Source organism: Gadus macrocephalus, chromosome 1 (assembly GCF_031168955.1).
Source record: "Gadus macrocephalus chromosome 1, ASM3116895v1".
Lineage (NCBI taxonomy): Eukaryota > Metazoa > Chordata > Actinopteri > Gadiformes > Gadidae > Gadus > Gadus macrocephalus.
This window is the reverse complement of record NC_082382.1, coordinates 228,068-250,485: the sequence shown is the minus strand read 5'-3', so window position 1 is coordinate 250,485 and position 22,418 is coordinate 228,068. Positions and strand designations below refer to the sequence as shown.

The following is a 22,418-nucleotide window of genomic DNA, read 5'->3' as shown; positions in this document are numbered from 1 at the left end:
GACGATATCCGATTCAAGTGTCAACCGATCAGAATCCAAACTGATCAGCAAGTGACCATTATTACCAGGAGTTCAATTTGGGGCATTGGTAAATATTTTAGAAACTTTCGGGGGTATTTGGTGTCCTTTTAGGCAGACTTTAGCAAAATGTTGCCTTCCATAGTCCTTTATTCAGCTGAAACGCCACTTCATTTCATATTATATTGTTTACTTGAATAGATTATCAAGTACTAAAGGATTTATAGACAATTAATGAAGTTTACAATAGCATCATAAATGATCAAAACAACATGGAACCGCCATAACATCCTATCTCCGCCTCTCGCAAAGGTTATCAATGGCATGTCATTAATGAGCTAGTCTCTTCTTCTCTTTTTGGTACAAAGACCTGCCCCCAAAACACAAGGCGCCTAAAACACAAGGCGCCCAAACCAAACGGCCCCAAAACCACAAGGCCCCCAAACCACAAGGCCCCCAAACCACAAGCTCTTTGTGAACGGCACGACCCTCGCTCTCCTTGGCTGGGGGGACGATTCCCTGGTTTCTGGAGGGCTGTCCACGGCTGGAGCTGTCCCCGGTAACGTCCCCCGTATTCAAAAAGGATTTAAAACATATGAATACATTTTTAAATGCCAAAGGTCCTATCTTCCTCATGAATCTATACATTTCGAGACAGTTGGTATTAGTCTCATGTCTATCAGATAATTGGCTTTTACGTGACCTCGCTAAGCAGGGGCTATTTATCGACTTTATACCATAGCATGGCTGATTATAAACACATTATCGATATAATATGCAACAACTGTCTGTACAAGGCCCTACTTTTGATTATTTTTGGCTGGTTTCCCAAAGATTAAAACACATCACAGTGACCCATAGGGCATGCAGGTTACTGCCAAATGATTTACAACATTGACCATAATAAGAATAGGTCAGTATGTCTCCTTTTTGTTACTTCAGAAAAATGAACATCAGATATTTTGTTGATATATGGACTCAGAAATCTGGTCACCCTTGGCCTCCAAACACTGTTGTATTGCATAGACTCCCATACCTTCTCCAATCCTACTAAGGCCACCAATAAGGAATGGACCCCCCAATCTGCTCTCACTTGGAGGACGCCTTTGCCTGCCCTATCTGCCCACTCATTGCAACCCAACACCACATTTGTAGGAACCCACCAGCACCCATACTGACGGAGCTGCTCTCAGCCAGCCTTTTCGTTTACTTGCAATATGACAAGGCGCCTGCCTGGAACCGGTTATGAAGTTATCTTTTGGTTTGTTTTGTGCAGCGATGTACATGATCCGATGTTGCTCAATCCATTTACAAGGGGCTAGTTTCCTAAACCTGAGATTCACAAATAAATGATTACTATAGTCATAACTAAACGTGATGTGTCGGATTTATCGTGCTACAATATTGTGCTGATGTGTGTTAATAATAATAATTATTATTATTATTATTAAGAGCGGAACATTTAAAGTGAAGCTGTGGTTTCCTGTCAGCAATAATATGCAGTGCAATAAAACTAAAGTAGCGTCTGAGACAACGGGAATTACACTGGCAGTGCGATAGTATTATAGCACGAAGCGGTGTCTTTACTGTGAGTATTGTGTAGTAGTTTCCACTTCTACCGTCACTAAGTATTAACCGCCGATAGGAGAAACGATATAACGTTAAACAGTAACACGATGATGTGTGTACCTACCAGCAAGAATTCAAGTGTTTATCGTCCGTCGTTGAAATAATTTACACAGTACTCAACTATTGGTATGTATATTCTTAAATATAATTCTTAATCGTATTAGGAAATGTCCAATCTAATCTCAGGTGTATCTGGAATCAATACTAGAATGCCACCATACTGTTTAGTATACCTACATCAAGCATAACTCTTTCTACTCGAATACTTTCATACCCTGTTCTCACAAGTGTGATTTTGCTTTTTTTACTTAATATTTCAGATCCAGCCTTAAGCTGAAATGAATTTCTTGCGTAATCGTCTTGTCATACTGGGCTTGGTGCTGTCAGCCACGATATTGCTGTATCTATTGCTGCCGTCCATCCGGCACGGCGGCATGGAGCCGTCCCTGGACGTCAAGAAGATGGGTCTGGCAGCGGCCTCTCCTCCTGCTCCAACCATCAACATGTCCATCCGCACCGGTCAGCTTCCCGGAGACCCCCCGCTGTTCTTCCGAGAAGCTTTACCAATTGATGCATCGGGGAGGCAGATATTGCCGAGGTGCGATCTGCAACGCTTTTGTAGCTAATACAGGTTTTTTAATGAATGCATTAAGATAATATAATAGAAAATCCAATTAATTTACAAATGTAAATATCTATTCTTTAACAGGCTTCAAGTGGTCCTTCTGCATGGCCAGGCCTTTTCATCGAAAACTTGGGAAGAACTTGGTACCCTTGCCTTACTAGCGACTAATGGATTCCAAGCATTGGCTATGGACCTACCAGGTACAGATTGTCCGATTTCAATGTGAAAGTCTTATGCATTGCCAACGGAATAACTAACACAGTCCTAAGATTTTTACGGTTGCTCTCTCAATATCTGTATATTGATTAAAACATATCAATAATTAGAATCAGACCATAATGTATGGCATTCATTGAAAGTACATTTGTAATACTCATCGTTAGAACGGTGTATCGACTATTAGCATGGAACGTAATGCTGTCATTGGTTGATCCCCTGTCTCGGATATAGGTATCATTATCTACAGCAAGTATTGAAGTCATTTCAATTCAACTGTATCCACAATGTGTTATCTATTAATCTTCTAATAATGATTCTGTTTTGGAGGATTTGGGAATTCTCCTGACTCGGATGCACTGAAAAGTGACCAGAATCGAGTGGACCTCCTTCAGCGTTTCATGGAGTCGCTTGGCGTCCGGACGGCAGTGCTCCTCAGCCCTTCTATGAGCGGCCACTATTCTCTACCGTTCCTCTTCAAGCACAGCACGCAGCTTCATGGCTATATTCCCATCGCTCCCGTCGGAACACGAAACTACACTCCGCAGCAATACCAAAACATTCAGGTGAGCAATGACTAGACTACAAAATGATGTCAAGATAAATACAGTGTTTGTTTACCATGTTTTATGAGCCACTCAAGTCCTTCAATTGAATACAGTCAGCAGCCCATTGATGTGTTAACTAGCTTTAGCTAAGCTATAAACAATAGCCTTACTAAAACACAATTATACCGGATATGACTCACCTTTCAAAATGTAATCAATGGATATAACATTATAAGCGCTGTATGGAATCGATCCCACTAGCTCAACAACACTAAAAAGCCTGTAAAAACACCTGTGGTCTTTGTAGTTGAGCTCCAGTGTGGGTGTAACGTAAACTATCACAGACCCTTTTCACACACAAAAAAACGGATAGATAATAAGTAAACGAGAACTATTGAGGTTTGGAATGTGTATTCGTTTTAGAGTTTTCGGGAATGTCTGGCATCACTAATGCTGATTTGGGAGATCCTGATTGATTCAGGAATTCTGCCAACCGTGTTCTCTGCGGGGTAAAAGGGACCAAGCCCCTCCTCTCTATGTGGAGAGGAGGGGCTATTCACAGATGGTCCCAGACAGATAAAAAGAACAAGCCTGTAAAGGTTTTGGCCAGTTTGTTAAGATCCCTGTGGCCATCGTTTAGGTCAAGATGTGAATCAGCCTTGAATTTGGTTTAACACGCCTCTCGTTGTGTGGACGCGTTACGAAATTGGGCAGATGGCCATCAATTGACATACATTATATTCCAATAGTGGATTTCTCCAATAGTTCACACAAATCCACAAGTTGTGTTTCTGTGTTAACACGCCAGTGCTTATGCTCTCAGACTTTAAGGCTGAAGCTTGCAGGGAGCTCACTGGGTAGAGCGCGTACCATTTAGGCCCAGTCCTGAACACAGCAACCCGGGTTGGAATCCTATTATTGGCTGCTCCTCCCCTCTATCTCACATACTTTCCTCTCTATCTCACTCTATAATAAAGCATACAATTCTGTGTGAAGGTGGTAGTTGTGTTTTAAGGCAGTGGGATGATTCAGAATTTTGAATGCAGATCAACATTTCCACGAGGCACAAGGGTAAGTTTAGGTGGGTGTTTTAACTGACTTGAGCGTAGCAAAAGTATTCACTTCTGAAAATGAAGCACTCATTCCCAAAAATCAAGGAAAAGACGAGGGCCTTTAATATTATTTTGTCTCAGTCTCTGTCTCTTAAGTCTGTAAGCATGTGCAGTTGGGTGTAAACACAGAATGCCTACCTACTACCTATTTGCCTTTCAGACTCCCACACTGATTGTGTACGGAGCCCTGGACACTAATCTGGGTGCACAGTCCCATAAGAATCTCATGCAGCTCCCCAGGCACACAGTGGTGAAGCTGGAGGGGGCACGCCACGCATGCTACATGGACAAACCCACAGAGTTCCACCAAGCACTACTGGACTTCCTCAGCAAACTACAGTGAAGGAGATGATGGATCAGGCGACAAAGAGCATTATGTCATAATATCTGTTACAGAGTGGTACGGTTACTTCTGTTGTTGAATTATTAGATGAACAATGCGATGTATGTCACTCAGTGTGAGAGTCATCAGCACATGTTTGGTTTGGGGTGACTGAAGATGGCAAAGGAATTGTTGAGTTACTTGTTAATGTTATAAAATGGTAATTTTCATAGTCTACAAAAGTTCTTTACCTAAAAATATTTTTTCGTATTATGTCATCTAGAGATCAACGCTAGACTAGTGGATCTTGTTAATGTCTGTGTGAACATGGTTTTATTGTTACCATTTTTGTCGGTGACATCCCTTCGTCTAAGTATGAAATGTTACAGTTTATGTATTTAAAATGTATCTTATCCCATTTTAGCTTTATATTCGATCTGCTTTGAAAATGTTAATCTTGGATTGGTTTGTTGTATATTCTTAAAATGAAAGCTATGTTAAAGAAAGACTTGCTGCATTATACAATAAGATTCAATGAACAACTTAATCTACGTTAAAATTAATAAAATATTGCCTATTTATTTAAATTTAGAAACTAATATATTTGGAAAGGATTTGAGTAGCAAAAAGCATCATCTGCATATCGTATTTAAAGTGTGTGCCGTCATCTGAGTATTCAGATTGGTGTAAATGCTAAGTGTGTTGTTGTAAATTACTGTCTGTTAATATAAAATCAATGCGACACAGCCTGTCCATTGAAACCTACAAGAAAGGCAGTATCTTTTTCCGTTATACCCATGCTATGGCTGCATCTTTACTATGAAAAACACATGCACTACAGTGTACCGTTTCCTGGCGTACTACTACTATGCGACCCAAAAGAACGCATGTTTATCGTGTTTCTGCATTGTTTTTGGATATGCTCTTGTTTGTGTGTATACATCGAATAATTCAAGCTTACGGAGTTCATTGATGAGATGGAACTTACTACACAATACATGCAACTCTATGATACCGTTCAAATATCGCTATACCGTGCAAAACTTGTGTGTGTATTTATGTATTCGAAATAATATCTATCGTTTTTGAATCATTAGCTAATTTCAATATTACAGGTACATTTTATTTTGTTGAGTATCTCGAGTCTTTTATTTTGAAGAAAAAACAAACGGCTGCGTATTTCCGGTCCTCCTGTTTCTGCAGCTCAATCAGGTGACCAGATGAACTCACGCGCACGTTCTTCTCCATTGAGCAGCGCAGGTCGCCAAACAAAAGGTGAGTCATCCATCAGACTTGCCTCTGCAGCTGTCGACTGGCTAACCCCGACTTTAACAGCGTAACAGCCCAGGGTACGGGGCTGTTCTGGCGCCCAGGCTAATTGATCAACTTAGCGGGAGGCAGAGATAAACGTTATTAGCCGCTGTTAAAACGTCACGATGTTGTGTAGTTATATGAGGTTAATCAGCCTTTAAAGCTGAGTGCTGCTTAGCGGATCTGCGTATATGCGCATGCCCGTGACCCATAGTCTCGGGCTCTGTTTCAGCGCGTGGGACCCCCGCGTCGGTCCTCTCCTCTATTAAAGATTTGCTTTATTAAAGATCTCCATGAGACGTGTCCCGGTGACTGTATCTAATAGGCACCGTTTTCTTATTTAGTTCAATAACTAAAATAGGCTATCACCCTCTCTTAGAAAGTTGGTATCCATAGGGACACTTGAGAATGATACAACTGCACACCTTCATGTTGTCAAAAGCAGTTTGTATTCCCGTCCCGCAGTTCAAGTAGACGTTCGCTTGTAGCGCCGACTGCTGTGGACAGGACGAGCTTGCAGACTTCCAGCCCTATACCATGGAATCTAATTCAGTGCAATGATGGCTGCATAAAGGGTTAATCGAAGTCAAATTCCTTGTTTATTACGCAAACCTGGCCAAAAAAAAATCGGAATCTGAATAACAAAGATTCTAAATTCACTTCTCGGATTTTGAATAAGACTGTTAACAAACAATACCGGAAAAAAAATGGTCGTTGTTAAATAAATGAATGTATAATAATCATTTTACGTTCAATCGTGAAACGCACCATCAACAACAATAATCGTTGCATCCCTACCCGTTAGGTGCCAGACTGAATGCTACATTTATTGTAAGTCGCTTTGGATAAAAGCATCTAATAAACGCCCTAATTTAAAAAATCTAAATACACTGGGGAACGTGAGGCGGTAATATTTGTAAACGTTGACAGGTGGGACCAACGTGATAAAGGGCTCTACATTAGGCGGTGAAATTGTTCAATGAGATCCGTTTCAGCTGTTGTTTTTCTATGTGATTTAAATGTGGACAAGGAGCTGGCTTTTCGGGTGTCAATAGAACCATAAAAACCAGGCCAGACTCTAAACACCCTAAACGGATCTTAGCAGTCTGTCCTTTTCTTATGTACCGTTATATTTTGCCCTACACATGGATTTTTCTGTTTTCTGTTTGCCTCCAGCACGATTCATATGAACCGATGTTTCAGCATCTTTTATTGTTTGTATTTAAAGGGGTTGATAAAAATGTTGCCTGACAAAGACGGCCCCAGCGGCGGCGGGCCGTGTTCCACCCAGGGTTCTTCTGGGGAGGACCCCTCGGTGTCCCTGTTCAGAGAGTACCTCCGCCTGAAGACCGTGCACCCAGAGCCCGATTACGGTAAATAAAAGCCTTTAACTGGCCTTTAACCAGCCCTTTAACTAGCCTTTAACCAGCGTGTAACTAGCCTTTACAAGGGGTTGGTATTTAGTGTTTTTGTTCTGAACATAATTATTTGTAAAATAATAAATATTAAGGCAGTGAAGAACGTTAATCAGTTATTATGTTATTTCTGTCGTGGCTATTATATCTCATCTCATCTCATCTCATTTTCGACCGCTTATCCGGGGTCGGGTCGCGGGGGGAGCAGCTCAAGCAGCTCAAGGCTATTATATCGTACTATATATTTTTGTTAATTTGCATTAATGCATCTATCTTGGTAAACAAGTTAAGTAACTGTTGATGATAACACATTGGGCCTTTGGTACTAGAGGCAAGGGTCGTCCTTTTGTTCCAGCTATTGGTATATCATAATCCAGCCGTGTGTGGGGGCAGTGGCTGGATACTCGTCAGCTCTCTGGACTCTTTATTGTCCACCCTAACCCTCACCAGACATATGACTCTTGTTGTGCTTGTGGTTGATTGTTTCATAAACATGAAAACTCTTTATTATGCAAAGCATTGAAGCTTTTAACTTTACCTGTCATATAAACAGATGGATGTATATAACTGCTCTGGGGTTTCCTCTTCTGGACAAATATTGTTAATTAAAATAACTCTTGATTTCCAGAGAAAGATTGATGAGACTTACAGGCCTCTTGATCCCTTTGCTTTTATGACTCATGTGACTCAATCTACAACATTACTACTACATGCCCCTTAATCCTACCCACCTTCATTGGCTGTGACTTCATCACAAAGTACTACCAGTGTATTGCCTTTCTTGTTGTCTATTGAGAGCTGCTACGTGCTTATGCTTCTACAGATGCTGCTCTTCGTTTCTTGGACAGAATCGCAGAGGAGCTTGATTTGCCTATGAAAAAGATTGAGGTTTGTTCAAGTAATGTTATACATTACACCCTTGTATCATCCAATATCATACTGAAAGAACATGCTAAGTAAAGGATAGACATTTAAAATCGTCTACAACCTTTCAGCTTTTCCCTCGTAGGGTCTTGACCATCATGACCTGGGAGGGAACCAACCCTGCTCTAAAATCCATTCTGTTGAATTCCCACACGGATGTGGTCCCCGTCTACCAGGTATGCCACGCCAACTGTCCATATCCAGAGCATCTGGCTTTATGCTCACAGGATTGGAATAAGGTGTGCTACTCTTGTTCCTCCACAGGAACATTGGAAGTACGACGCCTTCACAGCAGTGAAGGACGCAGAGGGGAACATCTACGGCCGAGGAGCGCAAGACATGAAGTCTGTCACTATACAGTAGGTCTAATCTGACCATGGCTCTAGAGGAGCGTAGGACATGAAGTCTGTCATACAGTAGGTCTAATCTGATCATAGCTCTAAAGAAGCGTAGGTCATGAAGTCTGTCACTATACAGTAGGTCTAATCTAACCATTGCTCTATCAGAGGAGCGTAGCACATGAAGTCTGTCATACAGTAGGTCTAATCTGACCATAGCTCTATCAGAGGAGCGTAGGACATGAAGTCTGTCACTATACAGTAGGTCTAATCTGACCATAGCTCTAGAGGAGCGTAGGACATGAAGTCTGTCATACAGTAGGTCTAATCTGACCATGGCTCTATCAGAGGAGCGTAGGACATGAAGTCTGTCATACAGTAGGTCTAATCTGACCATAGCTCTAGAGGAGCGTAGGACATGAAGTCTGTCATACAGTAGGTCTAATCTGACCATGGCTCTATCAGAGGAGCGTAGGACATGAAGTCTGTCATACAGTAGGTCTAATCTGACCATAGCTCTAGAGGAGCGTAGGACATGAAGTCTGTCACTATACAGTAGGTCTAATCTGACCATAGCTCTAGAGGAGCGTAGGACATGAAGTCTGTCATACAGTAGGTCTAATCTGACCATGGCTCTATCAGAGGAGCGTAGGACATGAAGTCTGTCATACAGTAGGTCTAATCTGACCATAGCTCTAGAGGAGCGTAGGACATGAAGTCTGTCATACAGTAGGTCTAATCTGACCATGGCTCTATCAGAGGAGCGTAGGACATGAAGTCTGTCATACAGTAGGTCTAATCTGACCATAGCTCTAGAGGAGCGTAGGACATGAAGTCTGTCACTATACAGTAGGTCTAATCTGACCATAGCTCTAGAGGAGCGTAGGACATGAAGTCTGTCACTATACAGTAGGTCTAATCTGACCATAGCTCTAGAGGAGCGTAGGACATGAAGTCTGTCACTATACAGTAGGTCTAATCTGACCATGGCTCTAGAGGAGCGTAGGACATGAGGTCTGTCATACAGTAGGTCTAATCTAACCATGGCTCTATCAGAGGAGCGTAGGACATGAAGTCTGTCACTATACAGTAGGTACAATCTGACCGTCTATATGATATCACTCCGCCATACGGGGAATGTTATATCGTCTGGTCTAGGCTAGGGTTAATATATCAAATTGCTCTTCAATCTCGAAAGCCATTTAATAAGAAAAATGTAAGCAGAATAACGCTAATTGTATTACAAAATCCCACCACATATTGCTAATTTTACTCAAATTTTCCATGCTTTTTCTTTATTTTTTATACTCCTAGGTATATCCAGGCGATCAGGAGACTGAAGGCAGAGGGAAGTCAACCAGTGCGCACTGTCCATTTAATGTTTGTTCCAGGTAAGACCTGGTACTTGTACCATACGTTTTAATCTCCCATTTACATTTAATGTGAAAACAAACTGCTGAGTTGTTTGGGGATTAATCATTGAATTGCATGTTGTACTTTGCCTTCTGTAGATGAAGAAGTGGGCGGTCATAAAGGAATGGAAACCTTTGTCACTCACCCAGAGTTTCAAAAGTTAAACATTGGCTTTGCACTCGATGAAGGTACTTTTGTTTTTATTAATAAACAAACCACTACAATCAAGGAAACCTGCAACTCCTGTTTTCCGTCTTCCGGGGTCATTTTCACACCTACCAAGGCTTTAGGGTGCACCCCAGACAGTTTTTAGGTAGCTTGATTTAATATTTGATATCCGTGTGAATCCCATTCAACATTGTCCTTCTCATGAATGCGTCTCCCTTCGTTTTTCAATGAGTTATTTCATTATGATAATGATGCGCTTCCCTTAACAAAGGAAAGATGCCCCAGGCAGGTCAGTGTCGAGCTCAAGGATCCATATCATTGCATATGTACCTGGCTGCAGACAATAATATGAGGTTGATGTTGATGTAGACAAGGTCTAGCATGACTACTAGCTAGAGAACACGACAATTATTGATATAGTTTGGATCATGGGATTGCTGGCATTGATTAGACCCATTAATGAAGAAGGGCTGGCCAATTTGCAGGCTGATCACGGCAGACAGAATCATTTCATTCATATTAAAGGAAACAATGGCATCGCCGTTTGATTCTGTGATGGGCAGCTCTTCCTTTAGGCCACTCTGTTGTCCTAGTGGCTTCACTGGGTCACTGCGGTGTCTCGTGTGTGTGTTGGCGTCAGGTCTGGCCAGCCCTGGGGAAGCCTTCACTGTGTTCTATGGAGAGAGGAACCCCTGGTGTAAGTACAAACCCCCATTCACAGTCCAAGCCACTCAAAATGGTAGCCCTAATGTCTTGTGTACCCTAAACTGTGGTCTTGTTTCAGGGATCACGATCCACTGCCCAGGCAACCCTGGCCATGGGTCTCGATTTGTAGAGAACACGGCTGCGGAGAAGCTGGTAACATTGATCTTCCTGAAGCTGTAGATTTGAGCTTTTGGCTTCTATGTTGGTGTGCTGTGTATAAAAACATAAAACCATGTGCTTTATACTTTTTCTGTTTCCACCTTCCTTTAGCGAAGTATCATCAACTCCTTCATGGATTTCAGAGAGACGGAAAAACAAAGGTAAGAGATATATTGTGAAAATGTATTGCATGATAGAGCGTTGACTAATGGGGACCATGTGAAGGATTGACAGCTATAGCGGTTACTAGCAGTCACTATGCATAACAATAAGAAAAATCCCCTGTCTTAACGCGAACCCTCCCTTTTGCTTTGGTTGACGCACTCACTCAATCACAATAAGAGGCCAACAGCTCGACCCTCGAAATCAACCCCCACCCTTGGGTGGGGGTTGATTTCGTTGAGCGACCGTGTGGGGGACGGCTCCACGCTAAAACGTTAATGAGAGTCACGCCTAAACTCAGCTGTTCCTCCACCTCCATATTAAGCCTGGTCCTAGCCCTCTTTTAGCTGTTGGCATACTTGAATAATGGGCATTCACGCCCCCTGCAGTACCTAGAAGTAAAGTCGATTCTAAGATTTTACATATTTAGTTAAAGTATTTCAAAATACAATTGATCACGTTTTAGGGTGAAATTTAATTTATGGGGTTGTTGCTACTTTTAGCCATTGGCATGTATTATCGTTATAGCTAGATCATTTTACCTAAAGAAAACAATAAATATATTAGTCAATCTTCCACTTTAAAGTAAAGTGATGGGGATAATGCTGCCCTGAAGTCTTGGCATAACGATACACCAACTCACGATTCGGTTTGTATCACGATTTTTGACCCACGGTTCGATACATCCCACGATTTTTTTAAATTTAAAAAGCATTTTATTTAAACAACAATATAACAATTAACTTAATGTAACATTTAATAACAAATAATTTGGAACACTGAACAGGCTTGAACAGAAAGAATACTATTAAAGTATAGCTAAATTAATAAATAAATAACCAAAGATTGCAGTTGGAGGATGCTTGCAGGTAGGCAAAAACCCTCAACTAGTTTGGTTGGTTTAGTCAAATATCCTATTAGCGCTTCTTATTAGACTATGTAGCTTAAATAATGAGGCCGTATAGAATGCAACATGTTTAATATCCTAACTTTCAATAGATGGGAAAAATCCTGAACGTCTAACACGAACGTCGCAATAACGAGGCATAGTGTTATGAGTAGCGTAGGCCTATGTGTGTGCGCGAGAATGCCAGTGTGCGTATGTGTGTGTGTGAGTGACGTCAGCGAGTGAGTGGACGAGCGAGGAGAGCGAGCGGTAGCGTTTGCGTCTAGTGAAGAAGCGAACGAGTCAGGTAGAATAAAGTACCCATCCTGTCAATAATCGGTGGCCGCTTCATTCCGACCTATAAGCAGACAAACTGCCGGTCGAATCACACAAAACAATAGAGACAGTCACAGGGATCACAAAGGCAATTTTTTTCGCGCTTGGCACACTCGGGATAAATGTCGTTCATATCGCATATGAGGACTTCGACGGCTGTGGAGAAATGCAATCCTCCGTAGCCACGGAGAGCTGTCATCAAAGAGAGGGCATCTCGTCGCATAATTACGGCATCGATAAGAGGGGGCGGTGTCAGCAGACTATTATTTAGACAAATTATTAGCAAATTTCAATCTGACAATTTTACCGGAGTGTTAGAAAGGGCGTATCGCGCTTCTGCCTTCTCACACCGCGCGACAGGTTCGTGGCTCTGAGTGTCGCGATTTCGGTTTCGATACGCGTATCGTTACAGGCTGTACCCTTAAATGTGAATAGTCGAGTGTTGTGCTAGGTCGAAACAATGTTGTTACAATACAGCCGGGCATAAAGAGAGCTGATCACGGGTCAGTTTCTAGCAGATAATACTGCCAGACACAGTGACTTGGTCCGCTGAGCCTTCCTCAGCCCCCTTCTCTAGATGGCGTTATTGCAGTCTTTGTGAGCTTTAGGACTTAAGCGCACACAAACAAACATAAACCACAATAGGCAGGGATTACGCAGACACCTACTGGTGAAAATTACCCACTCTGTCTGTATTTTCCCTGTTTTGTTAAGTTAAATGGTCCCGATTTTGATCTATAGTACACTGACACTTGTCATTCACATTAACTTAACGTCTAAAGGCCCAGTCACACCCTATGGTAAATATGGATAGGCACCCTTTCGTCCGGTCCCAGAGATCATTTCGTCCATCAGTGGTTCCGTCGCCTCTGAGCTTACGAATCCGGAGTGCTCCGGGAGAAACAGAGCAATACCAACGGAAATCGAGGCGGCAGCATAGAGTCAGAGAGTCCAACCATTCGCGAAAATAGAGAGTAGTATAATATCTGATATGTATATATATTGTATTTAACATTTTATACTTATATTATACCATATACCTGACCTTTTTATTTTATTGTTCACCTGCTTTGGCAATGAGTTATAACTGGTCTGAGAATCTGTGGGTTGGTGAGGGTTGTCACATGCCTCCGCCACGTAAGCCTACACTTTTTGTGCCTTTTCTTGACGACTTTGGGTGACGCAAAGCAAAATCATCTCCTCTACAGATGCCATGTTAGCGATTGTCAATGCCGGTAATTCTTGACACGACAGTCACTGCCCTCTAGAGCAGGGTTCGGCAACTGGCGGCCTGCGGGCCCTATCTGGCCCGCCAGACATAATATCTGGCCCGCCAGACATAATATCTGGCCCGCCAGATTATTCTGAAGTTATATTATTATTATTATTTATTTTTTTGCTTTATTTTTTATTTCGAATATCTATATCTGTTAGCTTTAATGTAAAGGGCCGGATACAGTGAACTTGAAACGGAACCCCCCTCTAAAGGCCTATATACAACAACCATGGAGACCCGACATTAAGTATTTTTGTGTGATACTGCACGTCGAGAAAGGCAGGAGCTTTTGACAAAAGTCCACAAAAGATTATGACGCCAAGCTCTGAGACTTTGCTGTTTAACGCAAGTAGAGTCTCTGATGAGGCTACTTCGCCTACAGCTCTTCTGACGATGAATAGGCTAGGAACGGCGGTTTGTGTGTGTGTGCACATTCAGTCAGCCACCACCATGGTGTGTGTATATGTGGGTGGGTGTGTGTGCGCGCAGTCAATCAGCACCCGTCTCGTCGGTCGGTCTTTTATCCCGACAAAAGCCTCGTAAGGACACTTCCTCTGCGTCTCTCTCGTAGATCGCACCATCTTTCAACATCTTTGTTTAATACGACTGCATCACCCTCTCTCGCATGATCAGCAGCTCGAGCACTTTCTCTCCAGTTAGAACTGCTCATGATGATATCACTGCGGTGTCTCTGTGGAGACAGTGCAGCAACACCTCTATCCAACGTGATCAGGCATGACATTTACGTGATTAGGGCATACACTTGTTTATATGTATGTCTTTTAAGAGTTTAGTGCTGGGTAGGCATAAGACTAAGCCAACTGACGGGCCTGCATCACAGTCCCAGATGCACTTTCATGAATCAATTCCTTGAACTAGCCCTTGATAATGTTCTGGCCCGCCACCTACTGGCTGGAAAAAAAATTGGCCCGAGGCCAAACTTAGTTGCCGACCCCTGCTCTAGAGGATGTACTGCGTAACATCCATAACAATGCTGAAACCGGACAGAGGTATATCCCGGAGACAACGTTTGGTACGGACGGACGAATTTCATCCGGATCCGGAGGTATGAATCGGCCTTAACTTGAAGCCTACATAATATACATTCTAAAGCCAAAGCCGAGAAACCATAGGAAGGCGTTTCCTCTCACCGTGACGTGAGTCAGCCATCTTTGAGGGGCCACTTATACGTATATGAGGCGGCTGGTGGTTCATCTTTTGTAACGCATGAATGAGGAACACGTATAAATGTCCCTCAGAGTGCAGGCAATTGTTGACCAAGGCAAGCCAGGTAATATCAATAGTGTTTATCATTTGGAACCACACTTATCTAGTATGCTTTATACTTCAAGTTAACCTTACTTATACTTATAATCTAAGTAAATGGAGAAATAGACTGATGTCATTGACTACAGAGGGATGTCTGTCTAAGTGTTCGCCGATCAACCCAGGACCTTCTAATGCCGCGTTTCCACTGCAGGGTGCGGAACGGATCGGATCGCAAAGGTGCGGTAGGGAGGGGGCGGTATAGCCCAGCTCAGTTCCGAGGTCGCGTTTCCACTGCCGACAGTACCCTTTGTGGTAGGCCGGATGTCGATCGCCGCGGCAGCTACGTAAACATCGTAAACAACGTCTTCCTCCCCAAGAATGCAGACGAACGTCTCCACCTCCTTGTTCGCCCAAGCAAGCGTTTTACGCGACATGTTAATTGTAAAGAATAATACCTTGAGGCTACTGTTTGTTTGATTTTATCCCCGCGTCACCCGGAAGTGATGATTCTGTCGACCAATCAACGGAGGGGATGTGTAGCTAGAATTTCCCGGGACCCTTTCAGGCGTCTCGTCTCGTTTTCAGTACCCCAACGGAGGAGTCCTGAAAACGAGGCCAAAACGGGTACGGCTAAGTCCGGGTCACGGCCACTTTTGGCGGTGGAAACGCGACCTGATCCGCACCTTTGCAATCCGATCCGTTCCGCACCCTGCAGTGGAAACGCGCCATAAGGTGTTGTGATTAACATATGGGACAGGGCCCGGAGCTTTCACCTCCCCCCCGTTGATGCCTTTCTCCAATATTCTCTACCAATATTTCAACAGTTTGGCTGAGAAGCCTCCAGTATTTTCCACCATAATAGTCGCATTAACCGTGCATCTATACATTCAACCAGATTGGATTCGGATTTTGGGTTCTGCGCATGCTCGAGATCTTTTCTTAGGGCCTTGAGCCGGAAGTAAAAGGAGACGATAGTCGTTAGTCAGAAAACGAGAAACTGCGATTTATTTAAAAAGGTGGAGAAGAAGATGGAGGAAGCTGGTGTCGTGCCAATTTAGTTAACCCCTATAAGAATTGTATCCATGGCCGCAGGAGCACGCATGCATTCAGTGCAGGTTGAAGTAGACACTGCTTCGATTTCACCCAAGGCTGAATTAAAAGTACATGTTTTCTAAATGTTGGTCATCAACAAGGTTCTTAAGTACCAACTTCGGGCACATCTGTCAAAATAAATGTTTTTTTTCTTCCTACATGTTTATGATTTTTATTCATTCATTGCCCCGCCGCCGTACTGACGGGATTCTTCTCCGATATTATGAATCTTAAAGACTGCGTTGGGTTGTCCGACTCTGGTACTTTCTGCAGCATGCGGACTCCCGCGGGCTCCGCCGCCAGAGGAGCTCCGCCGCCGGACTCCCTGCTAGCCAGACACATGGCATACAACATTGAAATGTAAACTAAAGAAAAGCAATTTAGCTTGTTATTGATCATTCAGATCTTAGATTATTGGAGATGATCCGCAGAAGCCTATATGGTCGGAACAATGGGATGTCGGAGCAGGGGGTTTATTTTTTTCTAAATAAAGGGGCGTCGGACTAATGGGCAGTAGTACCAATGGGAATTTTTCGGGTTATTGAGAGGCTGAAACAATAGAGCGTCGGAGAAACAACATGGACCCGAACTGACAGCTGTCTACTGAAAACATCTGTCTCGAATGCCGCCTGAGTTTGTTGTTGTTGCTGGGGCCGTATACAGGTCAGCCGGTGGCTCTACTACCACTAGTTGAAATGGGCACAGTGCCAACCATCGTACCGGGGTATGACATGCTTCAGCCAATGAATCGATTTTCTCACCTCCATGTATACTCTGACAATTGCGGTTGTCCAATTGAGGAGCATAGTCTAACTATGGCTGTAATCGAATAAAGCAGTGCATGTTAATGTACTGACTGTGTTGATTGTGTAATGTGTATCATATTAATTAAGGTATATTATATTAGGGCAACCCAGGAACTAAAGTGAAAGTGCTGCTTTGCGTCGCATGATTGAGAGGAAACGAACTCATGAAAGTTAATGTTCACTAAATGGCTTTATTACTCTACTACAATGCATGGAATTTATTGTTATTTTATCCAATCAATATTTTGGCCCAATGGGATGGTTTTAAATTGTAGTAATAAATGAACTAAGAATACATTGATAACACAGATTCATATTTGAAGTATGAAGCTCAACACATTTGCATCATCCTAATACTAAGGTCTAAACATTTTTTAAGTGGGAACTCTTTTAAAACAATGAGTTGTATGTTCCGTTAAAGGTGATGAATGAGGAGTGTGCTCTGTTTGACAGGTTGAATATGAGCCAGTGTTTCACTCTGGGTGACGTCACTACCGTCAACATGACCATGGTGCAAGGAGGGGTTGCCTACAACGTAATCCCCGCTGAGATGGAAGTGAGCTTTGACCTGAGAATACCTCCCACCGTCAATCTTCAGGTGCGTAGTCTTCACTTTCTCTACTTTATTATTATAAGGGGTACTACGACATCCGTAGGAACCCTGTGGTATTCCTTATTATTTGATTGCATCATTATCTTTATTTTTCTGAAAAAATGCATCCATATCTCAAATAAGATATGGTCAAAAGTTGTACAAATTGGCATGCTTTTAGAACTTGTTAAATACGTAAAGTAATGCTAAGGACAGGCGATATTCATTTATAGGGTCCGCTATAATCAGTTTGAATGTCAAATGGTTGCCATTTCTACTAGGATAATGCAATATTCATGAAACATTTTTTAACTGCACATTTGTCATGATGAACAATATTCCTACTGCAACCCAAGAAAACAAAAAATATGGAATTAATGCAATGACCAGAACTTGACCAAACGTCCACAATAACTGCAAAAAATTGCAAACCTGGCACACAGTCCCATTGGTGACTGGGGACTTAATGTTGAATCATCATAGCAGTAAGACCCAAACACGTAGGGGTGGTAATCTCTTGGCACCTCACGATTCGATTCGATTCTGATTCAGAGGTCTACGATTCGATTATTGATGCATCAATGCATCAATAATTATAACATCTTGCATTATAACACACTATGGAAGTATGTAAAAAATAAACAGATTCAGTTTTCTTTTCTTTCTAATCTTTCTTTTCTATGTCATTAAAGAAAAAGCTGCTCTTAGTCAATTATAAGAATAAGAACTTGTTTGTTGTTCTTGTGTCTGGCTGTAAGTTTGCGTCCATGCTATGCGTAGGCTGAATCGCAATCGCATCCAGAGAAATCAGATTGGCGAATACACATTGAAGATAAATTAAATAATTTTAAAACTACTCAAGTTATCCCTCTGTCGAACAGAATTTTGCAGGAGGCAAACAAATGTAATAAAAAAAAATATATATATATGTATTATTTTTTATTCAGATTATTAACTTATCTGAATCGAGACGGAATCGTTCTGCAAAGAATTGCAATGCATCGAAGAATCGATATTTTTCCCAACCCTACAAACACGGCGCAGACATACTGTTTTGTGTAAAATATATGCGTATTTGGGACGTTAAAACAGCTATAACTTTGCATAATAATGATGTAGTCTCAGTTTTCTAAAATGGCTGAAAAGAGGAAATGTAAGTAGCCATGAAAACCCCGGCTATCTGAACCGTGGCCCCTTGCAAATTCTTCTGTTTATCTTTTAAACATGGTTGGAGATTGTGATGTTGTTTACTTCCCGTAAACCTGTTTTTCTGGAATACCAATGACATTAACATCCTTACCAAGCTAATCTGTCATATCATCTTTTAAATCCAAAGCGTGCAATCAAAAAAAACACATTAAATTGTATTTTTTTCCTTGTATAATGAAACCTAAAACCTTTTTAAATACACCTTTCAGGGGTTTGAAAAGCAGATCAAGCTGTGGTGTAAAGAAGCAGGCGAAGGAATCACCTATGAGTTTGCTCAGGTACCTCACCCTGTTTCTTAAACTCACTGCACATTGTTCAACTAGTGGAGTTGTTTTTGACACCAACCCCCTTTTGCAGAAACACATGAACCAGAATGTGACCTCTACTGAGGAGAGTGATCCCTGGTGGAATGCATTCAGCACTACCTGCAAGGCAATGTCAGTTCACAGTTTGCTTATGTAACACACACACACTGATAAATGATCCGAATGTACACGTTTACACCTTTTTTCCTCTTGAAGTATAGTAATGGCTAATGGCTGTGTTTCATGTGTAGGAATATGGTTTTGGAAAAGGAGATATTTCCTGCAGCCACTGATAGCCGTTTTATCCGAGCTGTAAGTATCAGGAATCCTTAACTTTAAAGTTATTTTAAATGTATTATCTGTAATATTTCCGAATTTAAAAAAAATAGCATTACAACCTTCAACACGCTTAGTTATTTTGAGTATGATTGTTTTTTAACACGGAAAACAGTGCTGGGCTTCCTAATGATTTAACTTGTCACATAGTGTGATGTCTGTATGGGTAGTACAGCCATCTAATGGTAAGTTAGTTAACATTACTGTAGGTAACCTAACTTGCGTCTATTTCATTAGTGTGTATGTGTGTCTATTTCAAATGTGACCAATAGTAACGTGAATAAAACATCACCTTGTCGTGAACATGATTCTAGCTGAGTCACGTTAGATTTTGACTGACAGTGCGGTCAAGACGCCAGCTCCCTCCCAGACAACAGATCCGTTGCTACTTCACCATAGGGATACTCCATCAAAGTCGCTAACAAAAGCGGCACTTAGTTGATTAAGCCCGCTTAGAACTAACGCCAACTTCCACTTGAGGCTAAAGCCATTCCGTCGACGCAGTTCAGCCGCACTTTGCTCAGGTTAGTTCAAGCCAGGCTTACGTTATCGTTGATTAAGCAGGCTCAAGAGATATGTAACCAGCCCAGAACTGTGAATGTCGAATCATGGATCAAATGAATGAAAAGGATCGGGCGGGATCTTTTCTATCGGCGAACAGAAGCTGCTTGTGGAGGTCTATGAGGAGTACAAGCATATAATAACTCAAAAAGGGAACACCGTAACCATTAATAAATACAGGGAGGCTATCTGGCATAGGTAGTATTGAGCGTAACATATTTTAATTTAATATTGACCATGGATTCAAAAAGAGGGAGGTAGTGTGGAGGTAATGTGTCGGACTTGCACCCGGTCGTCCGGGTTTCAATCCCCACTCAATTAGTAATTTAGGAAGGATCACTGGAGAAATCAAAGAACTTTTCATGACATTTATTTTTCCAATTCTTTGAATATTCTAAATTGACTGACCATAGTATTTTTCTCAACAGAAGTGGTCTTGCCTCACCTGAATGGAATTTATGTGGCTGCATTTTCCCATGCAGCAGTGTCTTTGTCATTGTGACAAAGGCTTATTAGTAATATTAATATTACCATTAACTTTACCGTGGGTTTTTGCAAGTTATCTTTGAGTCCTAGGGATATTGTAAGACATATTTATTATATAAAAAGTCAATTGTTAGGACTTATTACTCTGATATAAAGGAAATTACAAAAATAAACCAACGGCAAGAGTTCAATGACGTACCCAGGATGAGAACTCGGGTCCCATGTACTACAGGGCAGATGCTAGACCACTCACCCTACTGCTTGTCCACAAATTTAATAGAATGCATTGGTTAGAATAAAAATGTGCTTAGAAAAAATCCACGATAATAGATAGCAATTCATTCAATTATTTTATTTGCACCATTTAATCTTAGACCTTTAGTGAAAATATACGCTGTTTGTACTTCATATATTTACATTTATGAAAAGGCAGCTAGCTACCAATATCAATAGGATTTTGCCCCCGAGATATTGGAGAAATGTTGCAAAAAAAAGAAATGTATGTCATAAAATACTTTCTTTAGGACACATAATTTATTATCCATCTACCAAAATCATACGTTTTGAACTTAAGGTATACCTCTTGCGTCCCATCAGTCGGTTATCAAAGCAAATCCTACCCATATCGTTTCTATTTTAAAGCTATTTAATTTTTGATACGAATATTTAAACATCATTGAATTCATAACATTTAAATATTTTACTGAATTTATTGGTTGGAAATTAACATCTTTGAAATTCAAATACAGCATTTCAAATTGTAGAGAAAACGTATCTGGAAATTTAATCACAGAAACTCCAACTGAAGGAGCAGGGTATTTAGGACGAACAAAAATCAAGACTTGATTTAATCAATCTGACTGCTGGCAGTTTGATAATTCAATGCACCCAATTGACAACAGTTTCTTTCAACAGAAGGGAGAATTTTGCCTAATTTGTAAAATGATATCGTTTTAAAGGAGCATACCAAAGGAAGCAAATTGTTTGTACGTCTTCACTCGCTTCAAATACGAGTCAAAAAAAGTTTTTTTTTGGAGTGTCAATTTATTCAACATTTAATGTCTGTCCAACAAGGCTGTGTGCTTCCCCCTACAGATGTCTGTAAAATATTAAACAAAGCTAAGAGTTTAAATAAAAATGTTAAATGGTTATGGCTGCAAACAATGGGCTCCATCGCTGCTTATCTGCCAACGCCTGGTGTAGACGTTAGGGATGGGACCCCCCCAGCCCAAAGGGTCCGCGAGCCATCCCCAATCTACCAGGCGTTACTGAGCCAGATACTACTTAACTAGTACTACGTACTCGCTAACACTAACCTGTCTGTTGAACCTAGGTGGGGATCCCAGCGGTGGGCTTCTCCCCCATGAACCGGACCCCCATCCTGCTGCACGACCACAACGAGTTCCTCAACGAGCAGGTGTTCCTGAGTGGCATCCACGTGTACCAGAGACTCATTCTGGCTCTTTCTAGCGTTCCCGCCTTCCCTGACGAGACAAATCCCTTTCTTTAGCCCCCTGGTCAACACATTAAACTAAAGAACTAGCAGATATTGCCAAAGAATAAGGAACATGTATTCATATATACATATAGGATTTCCTTAATACAATGATTTTCTGTTAATGAAATTAATACTCAGGTGTGTGTGTGTGTGTGTGTGTGTGTGTGTGTGTGTGTGTGTGTGTGTGTGTGTGTGTGTGTGTGTGTGTGTGTGTGTGTGTGTGTGTGTGTGTGTGTGTGTGTGTGTGTGACTGAAACAGCGGTGTAACACTATGATCATCTTTGCATTCTAGGTTGGCCGTGTGTCAAAGCAGTCTTTAGTTAATATTATTTGCTGTTTGAAGAAGGGGTTCTATAATTTCAAATATAGAATGAGAGTAATTGACTCATATCTATCTTTCATTTAAGCTTTTTGATCCTCACCTTTTGTAAATGCAGTTTTAATCCTAAACGTTTTATGATGCATTTTACTTTATAATGATGACTTCTAATAAAATAATGAATATTTTATGAAACTGGAGATATTTTTCCCCCAACCAGTCTCATTTGGTCAGTTACATTCCTCCTAAATATTAATAAAAACAAATGGATAATCTCAATGTTGGATACTACAGAACTTCTTAATCGAGTAATGTTACATAATCAATCTCCAGCACATGGTCCATTTCAAAAACATTTCAAAGGTTTCTCCCAAAGACCTTT

General features: G+C 41.5%; 2 protein-coding genes across 3 annotated transcripts; both read left to right on the top strand.

The window, feature by feature from the left end:
- Window positions 1-1,476: 1,476 nt before the first annotated feature.
- Window positions 1,477-5,242, top strand: abhd14a (abhydrolase domain containing 14A). 2 transcript variants are annotated; one of them, XM_060061053.1, is made up of 5 exons: window positions 1,477-1,606; window positions 1,968-2,245; window positions 2,357-2,472; window positions 2,819-3,054; window positions 4,309-5,242. In XM_060061053.1, the coding sequence occupies exons 2-5, from the start codon at window positions 1,986-1,988 to the stop codon at window positions 4,489-4,491; spliced, it is 795 nt and encodes a 264-aa protein (XP_059917036.1). In that variant the 5' UTR covers window positions 1,477-1,606; window positions 1,968-1,985; the 3' UTR covers window positions 4,492-5,242. The 2 variants fall into 2 exon arrangements, with proteins under 2 accessions (XP_059917036.1, XP_059917028.1); XM_060061045.1 differs by having other exon boundaries at window positions 1,499-1,773.
- Window positions 5,243-5,619: 377 nt separating this feature from the next.
- LOC132464555 (aminoacylase-1A-like) lies at window positions 5,620-22,236 on the top strand. Its single transcript, XM_060061005.1, has 15 exons — window positions 5,620-5,745; window positions 7,010-7,154; window positions 8,020-8,084; window positions 8,192-8,296; window positions 8,385-8,479; window positions 9,773-9,849; window positions 9,970-10,059; window positions 10,680-10,736; window positions 10,824-10,897; window positions 11,015-11,064; window positions 17,184-17,328; window positions 18,741-18,809; window positions 18,889-18,968; window positions 19,088-19,148; window positions 21,553-22,236. Exons 2-15 carry the CDS (start codon window positions 7,022-7,024, stop codon window positions 21,727-21,729), a joined length of 1,278 nt encoding a protein of 425 aa, XP_059916988.1. The 5' UTR covers window positions 5,620-5,745; window positions 7,010-7,021; the 3' UTR covers window positions 21,730-22,236.
- Window positions 22,237-22,418: the final 182 nt, after the last annotated feature.